The sequence below is a fragment of the Ylistrum balloti genome, unplaced genomic scaffold (assembly GCF_031769215.1).
Source record: "Ylistrum balloti isolate Yb309-2 unplaced genomic scaffold, AGI_CSIRO_Ybal_v1 Utg370120, whole genome shotgun sequence".
Classification (NCBI taxonomy): Eukaryota; Metazoa; Mollusca; class Bivalvia; order Pectinida; family Pectinidae; genus Ylistrum; species Ylistrum balloti.
The window spans coordinates 203,388-219,601 of NW_026782137.1; the positions used below are offsets into that span (position 1 = coordinate 203,388).

The 16,214-nt window shown below is 36.1% G+C and overlaps 1 protein-coding gene across 1 annotated transcript; it reads left to right on the top strand.

The window, feature by feature from the left end:
• The first annotated feature begins 6,810 nt into the window (after nucleotides 1–6,810).
• On the top strand, nucleotides 6,811–8,652 carry LOC132550307 (mucin-2-like). The gene has a single exon (XM_060214354.1). The coding sequence runs from the start codon at nucleotides 6,811–6,813 to the stop codon at nucleotides 8,650–8,652; it is 1,842 nt and encodes a 613-aa protein (XP_060070337.1).
• Nucleotides 8,653–16,214: the final 7,562 nt, after the last annotated feature.

The window sequence follows — 16,214 nt, forward strand, 5'->3', positions numbered from 1 at the left end:
ATATAAATTTCAAGTTATATATCAATAAATCAAAATCCATACCAATCTCCGCATTTAAATATCTACCTTGACTATATCAATATGTCTTTGTACGATTTACGTTCCGCACCAATAGATTAACCTGTCACTGATGTGAGTACATTTCAATAATTGATTTCTATTACATGTAAAATTACTGCACATTTGTAATTTATGGTTATTAGTGAACCTTTGGTAATGACATGGCAATTTGATATATTGGTATCGTATATATTTACATAATTTACATGCATTTGCTTGATAATCATTTCGTTTAGGAAACAAAATAACTAAATGGGGATGCTAAAGTTGCTAGTTGCTAAGACGCCAGTTAACACTAACGTTGTATTTGTATTGACATGCATGGGAATATTAACCTTCGTGATATCAATTAAAGATGTAACTAAAAAAATATATCATTATCAATTAAAATCATAAATATAGATTCCATGCCAAACGCGCTAGAGAAGTAGGATTCATGCTCTACCAATTTAACAACTGATATGGGATTTATATCAACCTTACCAGAGGTATAGGGTTGTACCAAGCTACCAAACTAACAAGAAATAAAAAGATTACACCAACCTAGCAAGTGATAAGGTATTTAAACTAACCTTACTGGGGCCATAGAGTCAAGCTAACAAAAATATAAAAATTATATCAGTCCAACAAGAGGTATAGATTGTATACCTGTTTAACAACAGCCTTTCATGGTAAATAGGATTTAAACAAACTATACAAGAGATGTAAATTGTTTACCAACCTAACAAGAGATACAGGATTCTAAACCAATGGGCGACGCTTAATGATGAAAGGTTTATAGCAAACACGTAATAGATTTCATATTAATACAAAAAGTACAATCGATAAAAGATGCAAAAACATTCTTTATTCATATCCTGATATTTCTCCTGCCGCTGCAATGTAAAAACATTCTATGTTTAATTCTAAAGCATGGCGTATGCTTATGAGATCTTGACATGTGGGTTTCTAACTGAGGTACTGTATCAACTGTTCGTGATGCGGTATGAGTCGGCAGATTTACTTGTACCTGACACGGTGAAACCAACACTAGTGATAAATTGGATTCACGTCCGAGTCAAGTCATGAATTATCACAAAAATACATACCCTGGTAACATGATCTTCCTGCACTCAAATTGTGATAAGTAAATAACAGACGAGGAAATATGTCAACTGTTTGTACCGAGTAAAGAGTACTTATTTCAGTATATATTGTGAACTGCTTATATCTTTGTTTGCTGTAGGGTTATTTCTCACATAAAGTTTAACTTGCTCCCTGACAAATACGCATTTATATTTTATCTTTCATTTATTTATTTGAGATCAATGATTCTAGTAATAATAATAGTAGTGGTCTTTATGTTGGATGGATACCAATTTAAAAATCCTATGTCAGTGTCCATGTATTTGTTATGTTATCCTCAATTAGTCCTTAAAAATTCCAACTTGGAGAAAAAGGGCCTCTGTATTTTTTCATGTTATCCTCAATTAGTCCGTCAAATCTTCAACATTGTGAAAAAGGGCCTCTGTATTTTTTCATGTAAATTCATGCAACTTTTTTTCATATTCACTTCTGTATCCAGTCTGAACAACTGAAATAGACAACTACAAAAATCGAACCCTAATGGATTTTTTTTCTATAAATGTTTAATTGCATTAACAACATACAGAAATTTGAATTTCGTGGGAGATTTCATGAAACGAAGGCGTGCAAAAATGAAAAAGACGAGTTTCATAACATGTGATATGATATGAAAACAGTATTTTTGATCACATAACTCAGAAAAGTTTTTTTAAAATCAAAATGTTGAAAACAAAATCAAACTCAGACATCCATTTTGTTGCGCCTTTCTTTATTCATGACGTAACATCATCGCCAATATCATGATATCACAATCGATCTCTGACTGACACAGCCAAAGAAAATCTTTACAGGGTATATAACTCTAGTGACATATGCGAAACTATATATCGGCAAAGTCATTACATAACCGACCGATTAAGCAGTAAATGAAAAATAAAATTCTTTGAACAAGTGTAATAAGAGAATCAAACTTCTATTCATGCAAACTGGGTAGTCTGTAGAGTTAGCCTGACAGTACTGAATAATATATATATGCTTTTTAGAACAGAAAATCTTATACAAGTCTTACAGACGGACGACACACTTGTTCAGGTATAAAAACTGATGTCTAATTCCAGAACCTCAAACAGACGACATGCTTGTTCAGATGTGTAAGCTAGTGTCTAACTCCAAAACCTCAAACAGACGACATGCTTGTTCAGGTGTGTAAGCTGATGTCTAATTCCAGAACCTCAAACAGACGACATGCTTGTTCAGATGTGTAAGCTAGTGTCTAACTCCAAAACCTCAAACAGACGACATGCTTGTTCAGGTGTGTAAGCTAGTGTCTAACTCAAGAACCTCAAACAGACGACATGCTGGTGCAGGTGTGTAAGTTAGTGTCTAACACCAGCACCAGTTTTATTAACTCGCATGGTAATTTCAGTCTTTGAGCTTGTCTCATCTTAAAAAGAAAAGTCATAAACAAACTTTAAAAGGAAAAATAACAACAAATCAAAAGGCGATGTACAATTTACCACACAATGATAAAAGGTAATACAGAATCGGAGAAGAGCGCTGATAGATGCGACCTTACTCGTAAAAGATATGCTAATTTCAAGAATGCAGGAAATAATGCCTCACCGCTTTCACTGATATATGATATTGTTTCAATTCTGACAGGCATGTTTACTATGTAAAACGTATGGTTTTTATAATTTATTAAAGAAATGATAAGGCATTTTTTCAGAGACGCATATATTATAATATTTTCATAGTTGTCACTTAGATCAATGAATATATCTAAGTAACGATTACTAGTTCCATGCATCGAAGTTACAAGTAAAAAAAAATATAATAATTAACACTTAGTACGCTTTGTATCAATATTCATCAAAACAATTTTTATTGCAATGTTTCATTTTTTGGTTCATGCCATCTGCAAAATTTGTGTCATGAAAGAAATTTGCTATTAACAGTTGCTTCAAACCGGTTTAAACATTTTACCTGTGATTAAAGAAAGCAACAAAATTAATCTGAATCAAGAATTGTACCTGCAACCTTCCCATGACTGAACTGAGGCGACCACACTTTAGATAGCTGTCTTATGACTCTTTTCTAAATACATTTTTCTTGTTCGTGACTATCTTGACTACAAAGGGATTTCAAACATTTTTCAAGCATGATGGTAAAGCACAACATAAAATAATCCTTGTCTTAGCTACAAACTTCATTGAAGAGCATGCTGAATGCATTTTTTACTCGCTTTGACTGAGGGATATACCGCAGTGAGTTGTTAAAACGAATAGAACTGAGACCGGGCGATGATAATGTTTCTAGTTCTGAAAGGTCCACTGGCCTAAAACAGGTAGAGAGCGCGCGAAGTTCGTTCATGACTAGTCTTCCACCTCTTCTACAAATGAGTGAAAGTATAGAAAGATGACCCACAGTCAAGACGGTCATCAACCAGTAGTTGCACGTAAAACGCTGACAATATACACAAACTAGTAATAGAAAAAGACGTATTATTATATGAGTACAGACAACAGACTTATCATATGAATACCTATATGATATACTTCATCATAAAAACTATACATGTTTAGGTTATGTGCAAAATGGATAACAAGAAAGCTTTCGTCACAAAGTGTCACAAAGTCAATCCAGATAATTTTTATTTGATGTTAGGAACCTGTGAGGGAACTTAGCTTTCAACGTCACCAGGCCCGCCAACGCCATTGCACCAATCATGGAACAGCAAAAAAGTGAATCACATCGAGTAATTGCCCTAGCCCCCAGTGACTTGTCCAGTGTTCAGCGTGAAGGCAATATGAAAGCGTCTGTCCATCATTCGTTGACACCGCCTTTACATGATATGGGCTGTTGTGATGACGTGAAAACTTTAGCAAACAAGCAATCTGATTTGAAACTTGCTTCCAACAGAGCTGAACCCGATTAGAAATACTCGACAATGTGATTACAAATAACTTTAATAAGATTAGAAGCTAGGACAACACATTCAAAATCTTCGTATCTCATATTTTCACTGCTAATGTCATCTTAAAGTGCATGTGCATTAAAATATCACTGGCTTACATTTTCTTACAAATACATCAAGAAGAATAAGATTGCTCATGTGTAAGTGTAATATCATAAAGTCTTGGCATGTGGCCAATTACAATGATATTCTGACAATGGAGAGAGGCATCTACAACATTAATGAGGACATTTTGACTTCGTTTATATCTTGTAGATTAAATCTTTAATATAATTTAATACTTTTTATAGAGCTTATCGTATAAGTAGGATTTTTAAGGAAAGTGATAAGTGTTGATTATCATTAACACGTTCTAAAGTTACGTAGCAAATTTATTCTCTGGCTATGCAAACTAGACAGCGACATATAAGAAAAATGAACACAATAGAGAAAAGAGAGAAAAAAAAGACAAAATACGAAGCAATATCAAATACTTTATATGGTATTATGCGAGTTTCTACCGGAAAAGTTCAATTGTTGTAGTGAAGATATGTTTTATAGGCAGAGTAATATACGACCGATGACGAACCATCATGTTATTTTTGACAAAGGGTTACTCATGTCAACGCCATAACAGCTACACCGTCTGCATAAAGCACTGTCATTAGAGCAAAGAAACGTCACCGTTGTGTAGTCGCCCTGTTCGAGAAAATATAATAATATATAATCCATGTCTAACAACAATTAACCGTAAGAGAAGGTCAAATTCAAATAACCTGAGAGTGTTTATATAGTCAGAACAATTAACATAGCACAACACAACTCCCTTTCAGAACATCTGGCAAAAATGGCTTTGTGTCAATAAGTCGGGAATATATAGTTGTTTGCTGGCAGTACAGAATATTGTTTTCAGAACTCCAGAACCACAAGAGCATTTTTTAAAACAAATTGCGTCAGATGATTTTCTATTTTGAATGATAGTCTTTTTTAAATTTTGGTGTGCCTAATAACTCAATTGGTAGACAATTTGACGAATGCAACCCCAGGTTACGATACTAGGCTTGTGTTCTATCCCTTCTAGAAGTGGGTTGTTTTTTCTCAAAGAGGCCGATATCATAGGTCGTCCTTGGCTGTCATGGCAGTGTCCTTCGGCAAGACACTTTGCCAAAATTTTCGACCTCTCGTATAATGTTCAGCGAGGCAGTCACTAGTTCCTACTAAAATGATGAATTCAGCAATCTTATCGGCAAACAAAGAAAATGAAAACATTTCTGTTCCCCATCCAATAACACACCTCTCTGTCGTGATCTGTAATTTGTGAAGGAGTGATCGCGGGGTGACCGGAAACCATGCTAGGTTTGACGGCGTATAAACACATGCTTATGGACTCTTTTTTTCCTAAATGTCGGTCAATACAGATTACCTGAACAGCTATCACCGATCAATCAGTCGGGGAAAACGATAAGCACACGGCGTCATGCTACGTTACGTCAGTAAATAAACCAGAGATAATTGATAGTAAAACAAAATGTAATAGAAGACATTACAAAAGTCAGTGCTAATAGGAGAGATTTTATCATGAATATCGTGACTCTGTAGTTCTAGTCTTGTATTCTTATTGCCGTACAAAAAAGACAGTTGTTAAGAAAATATGACAATAGCACGTGCATAAACTGTGTGTCAAGCGCACAAGCTCGTTTAGAGTGATCAGTTTACTTCTAATTATTGCAACACAATGGATGCTGTTTACAAGTACTGGTCTAAAAGGATTGACGGGGTTTCTCGCGGCGGATAGTTTTTTTTATACCATTGAAAAGTTTAAAAGAGCATTTTAGATGTACAAGTGAAAACTCAAATTGTCATCAATTATCCACACTGGCGTAGCTAGCGGCGGGCACTGTTTTCTGTGCTATCATTATTTTTCTACAAAATACGTAAGGTTCTTTTAAGCGTACAAATCGATATGTCTTCCTCACCTTAGCGTAACCACGTGTGACGACACTGGATAAAACAAAACAACAGGTGAGAACAAAACGTGGCATTTACTGAATTTGATACAATTAAAGAAAATAATTTTACAAAATGAGGAATAGATATGTCGACAGTTGCAGAAAATATTCAACTTTTGGATTTTTGTCAGATTTAAACATTAACAAATTACTTTGGTGGGAATAGGCATATATTTATATCTAAATAAGGCATTTGCTTTGCAAATGAAGTTATAATATTCGTAATAAAGCCGGAGGCGTATAAATGACATCCGTCTCTGCCACCTAGTATAAGACGCCAGTTACTTATCTCATCGTCCATACATTCACCGACTGCCGGAAGAGCGTTACACCACTGCCGCACGTCTGGAGCGGAATACTTCAACGTCGGTTATTGTTTATCTAACTCAACTGTGACACGAGAATTTCTTCTGATAATCGAACTGAGAGAGCGAAACTGTGGTTTCGATTCATTGCTTTTATAAAATATGTGACACTGTCCATAAAACATTGACATTGTGTGTGCGTCAGACGTACGTGTAGTAAGGACGTAGGGGAGAGCCCCTGTGGACGTTATATGTATACAAGTACGAACATATAAATACATTTGATGTAAATACACGCTGTGAGCTGGACGACCCAGTTTTTGAGTGACCAGACAATATCACTTCTGAGATATAATACAATAACTGCTTCAAATAAACAATGCACAGTTGTGATTTAATTAAAAGTGTTGCAAGCATGTGCTTGAAATATGGATTGCTGCTTTATATAATTTCTTTAAACTCTCATAATGGAGTACAGGCTAATTCTCTGTGGCCACCAAAACTGTTAGGAAAATTAAAGCCAGAAGAAAAGGCACAACCTCTACCTCCACCGACAAAGGATTTGGCAGCAAATGACGTTAACCCGTGCATCAAAAACGGGTGCAAAATATTTGGACCACTGTGTGAGCATGGAAAATGCACTGAGTCAGTTTCTCTCGATTCATGCCAGTGGATGTGCAGTTGTGAGCCAGGATGGCGAGGATATCTGTGTGAGTTGAAGGATACAGTACAATCTTTGTCCAAAGGAGCGCAAAAGTCGGAATTGGTGGCCAAACCTCAACCTGAAATTATCAAGGTATCCAGTACAAAAGCAAAGTTGACAACTAAAACCCCTAAAACAACAAGTACAACAGCAACAACAACAAGTACGATCACAACAGTTGTATCAACGACCCTAACTGAGAACAATAATGTGACACCAACGTCTTCAACAACTACAACCCAAACTAGTACAGGTCCTTCATCAACTGTTACCAATAAAGATTTGGTAACAGCTGCAATGACAACTTCAACTTCTTCTATCCCTCAAACGGTTACAACGGGTACCGTTGTTGTGTCCGCCTCTACAACTACAGGTGCAATTACGACTAACGTTGACGGAACAACTACTGGTGCACCAACGGCATCTTCGAGTGCAAATTACAAAACTGATACATCAGCTACAACTGATGAAACAACAGAAACTCCAACAAGAGGGACAACAACGGTTCCTCATACTACTATAATGAGTCAACCGACTACTTCAGAACACCTCACCACTTCCACACATACTGAAGCTGGACCTACCACGCCTTCAACAATGTTAACTGACGCTGTTCCAGAAACTTCTACAATTACTTTTTCTCAGTCAAAACGTTCAACCACTATCCAAAAACAGACGGCAAGTGATGTTACGGTTGCTTCCACCGTATCTACAGTTCCAACCAAAACAACTTCTCCTAGAGTTATTGCTCAAATCCAGAGGAAAGCAAACACTGAGAAGACTACAAGTGATACAGAATCTGTGACAGTGACGTCGGAGACTTCCGTTACCACGACATCACCTAAACTTCCCACCGATACAACAAGCACTATTGAATCCACAACGGATGTTCAAGGTACTACATACGGTTCTAATAGTCAAAACTTTAAAGAGCACGTCCCCTTAGTGACTGCAGGGCAAATTGTACCGGATACTTATGTAGCAAAACCTCTGTCAAATTTGAAACCGACAACAAATGGATCACCTACAGAAACCCCTAGCACATCATTGTCTGATGCATCAACTTCTACACCAAGGACAAAAAAACCATATTCTGACAAAATGACATCGGCGATATCACCTTCTACAACAACACAGAGATCATCGACAACAACAACACTAGATCCAACGTCTACAGTTGGCAGTCAGACTACAACATCCATGCCATCCACAACACTCCCATCAGTTCAAAATCAGAAATTAAAACTACCTAGTAAGGCGCCGGTATCTTCTAAAGAAGAAATCGTTTTATTCCCTTCAAAACTTTCTGGAAGGAAAAGAAGGCCCGTGATATCAGCAATGTTTGATAGGAAATCACAACACTCTAGTCAAGAGGAAGACGTTGTGTTTCCTGGGACCGTCACGATACCATCTCTAACAACCTCTAAACCAGTCGTTGAGACAAAAAATGCAATGCATCAATCTTTTCTACAAGATATAAAGAAAATGCATTCATTTTTTACTAACCTGAGAGGAAGGGCTCGCAATATTCTACCGGACGATAAGACAGTGTAAATTTACAGTATGACTATTATGTGAAAGAACATTATCCGAACAAAGTGCCAAAGTGACATGGTAAGAGTGTGAGTAGCACACATTGTGATGAGTGTTTTGGTGAATTATTGACCCTGCCTACAAGGTTGTATCAGATTGTTACATCATATGTCCGTGTGTCAGTGGAAAAGGGATCCATGTTACAACCGAGTGACACCATTTGAAATCCATCGACCAAAGCACTTGACAAGAATACCACGTGGTAGTAATGTAAGACTTCCTTGCCTTGGAATTATAGGAATGTTTTATAAGAACAATTTTGTGCTTTCATACGGAAATCCAAATCGTTACGTTTAAATGCATAATAATATGATAATTATATTACATCTAGACTAACGTAACCTAATTATACTTTATAAAAGTGGTAATTCAAATTTTGAACGTGGACATAGTCTCGTGTGCGGTTTTATATATAACGATTGCCAAACTAATGTGTGTATATCTACAAATATTGCAACGTATGTATTTTTGAATATCGGACTTGTTACAGACGGATTCACGTTCGCTGATATCAAGTGTATAATGATATGTTAATTCTAGCTGAAATATATTTATTGTGTTCATAAGTTCAAATCGACAGTTATGTTTTTGGAATCTTGACACAAACATTCGAAGCGAACACCGGATTCTCACATAGAAATATTTAGAGAGAAAGTGAACCTAGGAAATGAAATGTATTATTCATGTTATCATGGTTACATTTGTAAATGTGATAAGTAATTCAAAATCTGACTAGTCCGACAATTAATGTAAATTGTCGGACGTGTCTGTAAATGTGACTAATAATGGTGTGTATCAGCGGGATCGTACGAGTTTCTAACCTACCTAGTGTATTTAGTAGAGCTTAAATATCCATATTGTATAGTGCTAACGAGTCCAAATATTTACATATTCATACATTATAGTAAAACTATTTATTATCATCTATTGATTGTTATGTCAAAAATTTTACAGACTTAATCACTAATGTTAAATCATGTTGTATCGGTTGAATTTATAAATCGACATACCTTGTCCGTCAAGTTATCAAATTTTCAAAAATAAGACAATTTTTTTTTAATGTTAAATTTGTCGTTAGTGTACATCTTATAATTTGCCAGCAGATTTAGATATGATGTTTGACATCCCTTCTGAACTTCCAAACAGTGCTAGAATGACATTATAAGTAATGAAGCTGTTTCCTTTTTCTAGTCGGTATATGCTGTATCTAGAGAAAACCTTGTAGTTTTATTATTCATGCCGTGATTTAGTTACATATCTAGACTAATTATTGTAAAACTCGTTATCATTATAATGAAATGATTGATTGGGAGAAGAGAACTTATTCATTTACACAAACGTTTTTCTGTGTAAGACCTCTGTGTTTTATTAATACAAAAGGTCTTATACAGTTAGTTGAATTAAGTAATGTCTTATTTTGTCAATCAATTCCATTTTATATTGATGTATACTTTGAATTGATGTGTCTAGCACTCATCAGTAACACAAGATAAAAAATATTCAAATGTTGAATATATTTACATCTTTTTAACACAAGTGTGACCTGTTACTGTATGTAAATCAATCGATCACAATTACAATTTTATACAAACAGTCATCAGTTATGTAAATATCGGACAGATGGCCAGCGCCTATAAATCAGAGTTGATCACGAAATAGACCTGGCGTTATGTGTGTAGTACGTTGATGAATATGCAGTGTATTGTGCCTGTCGGCTATTAATGTGTAGCTGTCCTATTGTGTGTAATTTATTAAAACATACATTAAAACGAGCCTGTATGAAAATGTCATTATTTTTGTGTTTTATGTGAGGAAAATGGGAGGCGTATTCTATAATATATATACATAGTCTTCTAAAGTGTCATTCATAAGAAACACATTTGATGGTTTAGGTGATGTACAAATCTTACCGCTAGAAACAATAATTAGTCTCTGTGCCAAAACTCTGATAAATGAACTAAATTTCTATATGACAGAAGTTTTACACTTCTGTACATAACTGTATTAAAATATTTACTAAAAACCAATATTAGTCAGCTGACAGTTTTTAAGAAATATAAACTATTGTGTAAAGGTTTCAGTGTTTATGGACTGTCAGAAAATGATTCGGGATACAGGTACTCCAACACTCATTTAAGGATTGTTCTGTGTGCGTTTCTTATAAACAGGAGTTTTGTACTGACCGAAGGTTAAGATTTTTTTTCTCCCACACCTCACAGGTGTATGCCTTTTTTAGCCGGAAAAAGATGAATGTCTTCACCTATCTAGGGAATTACGGCATATAGAAATAGCTTACATGCGTCTAATGCATCATCACCAAGAATAAGTCTTTATTTTTAATACAAGTAACCTCGTGATAATACGATATTGTCTGACATCAATAGTGTCGACATCGATGATGGTTCACCATCACAACTGACACAATGACATAATGACTCCTGTGTTATAAATACAGGAAATGACGACTCTTGTGACGAGAACTTTTTCATTTAGCTGTCTTGTTATCACCGTAACAATATTCACCACATATTGTTTTATTATTATTAAGTGTGTAATATGCCCTCGTGGAGCTGTGATTGGCTGAAAGGTTGTGATGTATGAGATAATATGCATTGTGATGTCACCAATGAAACAGCTATGGTATAGAGTGAGGATATATCCTTTTTAGAACTTTTATCATGCTAATAAAATGCTGTTTCAGGAATGGTTGCAAAAATATATATCATATATGTGATAAAAAGAATAATAAATTCGTTTCGAGTTTATATAAGATTTATGAATTTATAAATCTCACTAAAACCTGGGTAAGATCCCCAGAATTTTAACTACAGACAGAAGGTATTGAAGGAAGTATATTACTGAAGTCACAAATACATCACTTGTACAAGTACTCATAGTCAAAGATGGTCGTATCGAAAGTCATTAAAATGACGTTACATAGCCATTTCAGAAATGAAAAAAGCAGATATATAAGGTAACTGATTGATTTTTCTCTGCTATTAGGTGAATATAAGATATCCGATAAATAGGATTTGATTTCCCTCACTGTATAGCTTCATATATTCACCTTAGAAAGGCGCGTGTCACATTAAATTATTGAACTCATTTTATAAATCAGAATGACATGACAGCTCATGAACTATCCTTTATATCACAAGAAACTGATTGACCATGTTATATATTCGCCAGAATTTGAAATCATGCCACGACAGACTCTATCAGCCGCTTACCTCGACTTTTTCTTACATTGTCGACCACTCTCCACCAAGGCATATGATTTCAATTTCCCTGTCGTTAATTTTTCATCTCTGGATAGCGACATCCCCCTTTTCCCAACAAATGGTGTGTTTATGTCACAATTGATTCGATATTCAAGGACTTGATCCCAATATCACGATTTTAGTACAAAATGTCGACAACTGACAGATAAACTCACAATATACGATATCGAGAGATGTAGGTTGACTACGTGTACCTGGAAGTTTTCTCTCGTCAACAGAAAGTATTCTATTTCCTTGAGTGATTTTAGTATGGCTGGTGGTTTCGTTGTGGTATGTACTGTTCTCATTTGGTAAATGACTCTAAGTACTTTGATTAACAAAGATGGACATAGCTGGTCTTATTATCCATGAAATTTTTCAGGAGTCTCCGTGTAAACCTTTCTTTTATTCATCCTTTGCCCTAGATTTATTAAATTGGAGTCTGGATTATGAGTCTGTTGACATGTCGGTATTTTCTAGTTTTAGTAACAACTTGCATTTGATAAAATGATACAGAAAAACAAAAATGTGGGAACCAAAGATCACTTTTAGACTACGAATATTGCTGATAACGAATAATAGTTTTCTATAGTAAGCATTTAAAGTGGTTTCTGATTCTTCTCTTTGTCTATTAAAGGATAAATCACGAAATAAGAAATGCCAAGGATAAATAGTACATACCTATTTGTCCTTAAAGTGTTCGCGTCCTAGCAAACAATGTGTGCTGGGACATTATCTATCTCCTCCTACTAATAAATCTTAGAAAGGCGATAACAGTAAGGAATCAATTCTATTGTCGAAACAATTAACTTTGTTTCAGTTAATTTTCCCTAATGTTCCATGGTGTTACCCTGATGTTCCATGGTGTTACCCTGATGTTCCATGGTGTTACCCTGATGTTCCATTATATTACCCTGATGTTCCATGGTATTACCCTGATGTTCCATGGTGTTACCCTGATGTTCCATGGTATTACCCTGATGTTCCATGGTGTTACCCTGATGTTCCATGGTGTTACCCTGATGTTCCATGGTGTTACCCTGATGTTCCATGGTGTTACCCTGATGTTCCATGGTATTACCCTGATGTTCCATGGTGTTAACCTGATGTTCCATGGTGTTACCCTGATGTTCCATGGTGTTACCCTGATGTTCCATGGTGTTACCCTGATGTTCCTTGGTATTACCCTGATGTTCCATGGTATTACCCTGATGTTCCATGGTATTACCCTGATGTTCCATTGTGTTAACCTGATGTTCCATGGTATTACCCTGATGTTCCATGGTGTTAACCTGATGTTCCATGGTGTTACCCTGATGTTCCATGGTGTTATTACCCTGATGTTCCATGGTGTTACCCTGATGTTCCATGGTGTTACCCTGATGTTCCATGGTATTACCCTGATGTTCCATTATATTACCCTGATGTTCCATTGTGTAACCCTGATGTTCCATGGTGTAACCCTGATGTTCCATTATATTACCCTGATGTTCTGTGGTGTTACCCTGATGTTCCATGGTGTTACCCTGATGTTCCATGGTATTACCCTGATGTTCCATGGTGTTACCCTGATGTTCCATGTTCCATGTATTACCCTGATGTTCCATGTATTACCCTGATGTTCCATTATATTACCCTGATGTTCCATGGTGTAACCCTGATGTTCCATGGTGTAACCCTGATGTTCCATTATATTACCCTGATGTTCCATGGTGTTACCCTGATGTTCCATGGTGTAACCCTGATGTTCCATTGTATTACCCTGATGTTCCATGGTGTAACCCTGATGTTCCATGGTATTACCCTGATGTTCCATGGTGTTACCCTGATGTTCCATGGTATTACCCTGATGTTCCATTATATTACCCTGATGTTCCATGGTGTTACCCTGATGTTCCATGGTGTTACCATGATGTTCCATGGTATTACCCTGATGTTCCATGGTGTTACCCTGATATTCCTTGGTGTTACCCTGATGTTCCTTGGTATTACCCTGATGTTCCATGGTGTTACCCTGATGTTCCATGGTATTACCCTGATGTTCCATTATATTACCCTGATGTTCCATGGTATTACCCTGATGTTCCATGGTGTTACCCTGATGTTCCATGGTATTACCCTGATGTTCCATTATATTACCCTGATGTTCCATGGTGTTACCCTGATGTTCCATGGTGTTACCCTGATGTTCCATGGTATTACCCTGATGTTCCATTATATTACCCTGATGTTCCATGGTATTACCCTGATGTTCCATTATATTACCCTGATGTTCCATTGTGTAACCCTGATGTTCCATGGTGTAACCCTGATGTTCCATTATATTACCCTGATGTTCCATGGTGTTACCCTGATGTTCCATGGTGTAACCCTGATGTTCCATGGTGTAACCCTGATGTTCCATGGTATTACCCTGATGTTCCATGGTATTACCCTGATGTTCCATTATATTACCCTGATGTTCCATGGTGTTACCCTGATGTTCCATGGTGTTACCATGATGTTCCATGGTATTACCCTGATGTTCCATGGTGTTACCCTGATGTTCCATGGTATTACCCTGATGTTCCATTATATTACCCTGATGTTCCATGGTGTTACCCTGATGTTCCATGGTGTTACCATGATGTTCCATGGTATTACCCTGATGTTCCATGGTGTTACCCTGATATTCCTTGGTGTTACCCTGATGTTCCTTGGTATTACCCTGATGTTCCATGGTGTTACCCTGATGTTCCATGGTATTACCCTGATGTTCCATGGTATTACCCTGATGTTCCATGGTGTTACCCTGATGTTCCATGGTATTACCCTGATGTTCCATTATATTACCCTGATGTTCCATGGTGTTACCCTGATGTTCCATGGTGTTACCCTGATGTTCCTTGGTGTTACCCTGATATTCCTTGGTGTTACCCTGATGTTCCTTGGTATTACCCTGATGTTCCATGGTGTTACCCTAATGTTCCATGGTGTTACCCTGATGTTCCATGGTGTTAACCTGATGTTCCTTGGTGTTACCCTGTTTTTCCTTCCTTTAATAGTCACATATATCTACGCCCAATAGCGCGTTATCTTTATTCAGGTTTACGTTTTATTGACGAAATCAGGAAATCGGATTTATCAGAGCAGTTCTATATTCTCTGCAATGCGCATTAAGAAAGTGACGTCAATTTCACAGTAACAGATGGTGACGTCAGAATGACAGGTGAAAAGGTTAAAGTGACCATTTTAATATCCGTGTGGTTATTCCCCTGGTCAACAACTGTGAGGAGTAAACAATGAACAAACGATATTGTAAACAAATCAAGGTAAGTTATCATGGAAGCACGATGTTATGGCAGATATACAGTATGGCTGGTAATTTTCACGGGTCAAACTTTTCGCGATTTTCATTTAAAACGAATGAATTATACCTTAACAAATTCATATTTCGTGACCTGGATGTAAAATGACACCTAATACACACGTGGCTCATTCTGACTTCATCCAGTGCTTCTTCGAAGAAACATTGTTCTTCAGAGTAGCATTTCATTATTCTCCTGACTTTTTATAAGAACCCGTATGCCGTATTTTCCTTATTTGCTTATTTAAGATTGCTTTCCATGTCAGGAGGTCAAAGGTCAATGTCAATTTAACTATAAATAGAATATTGGTTTCCGCATAATATGTTTTATTTTTTTGGTAATTTTCACACCGATTTTCTCGAAGAAAGAAGCTTGATAAAACCTGCTTTTCAGGTCAAATACTATATTGATTTAAACATATTTGATGGCATCAAATATGTACAATGAGATTGGGCACAAGCTATCAAACTTAAAAATACTAATTTAATAATATATCACTTTCTTAACAATTTTCCAAACCAATATCTTATTTATCCTGGATTTTATCGAGTTACTTCCTCACATAATGTACTGGTCAAAAGTCAAGGTCATTCTTACTAAAAATAGAAAATGTGTTTCGTAAAATATCTAGTCTTCTTTCCGGTAAATTCCACTTACTTTATCGATCGCTTCCTTGAAGAGACTGTTTCATTGGGGTTTTTTTTCATGTTAATTTATTATCAACTATGCCATACATGACCTATATAGGATTTTTCTTTCCTATTTCAGCTACAAAATTCAATATTTATTATGATTACCTACAACACTTTATGTTAAATTTTGTACACTATTCCTGGATATAAACCTTTGTTGTATATAAAGATAAATGTTTGTGGTAAAACATCATCATTCTTTTCTTTAAAACAGTGGTTGTTCA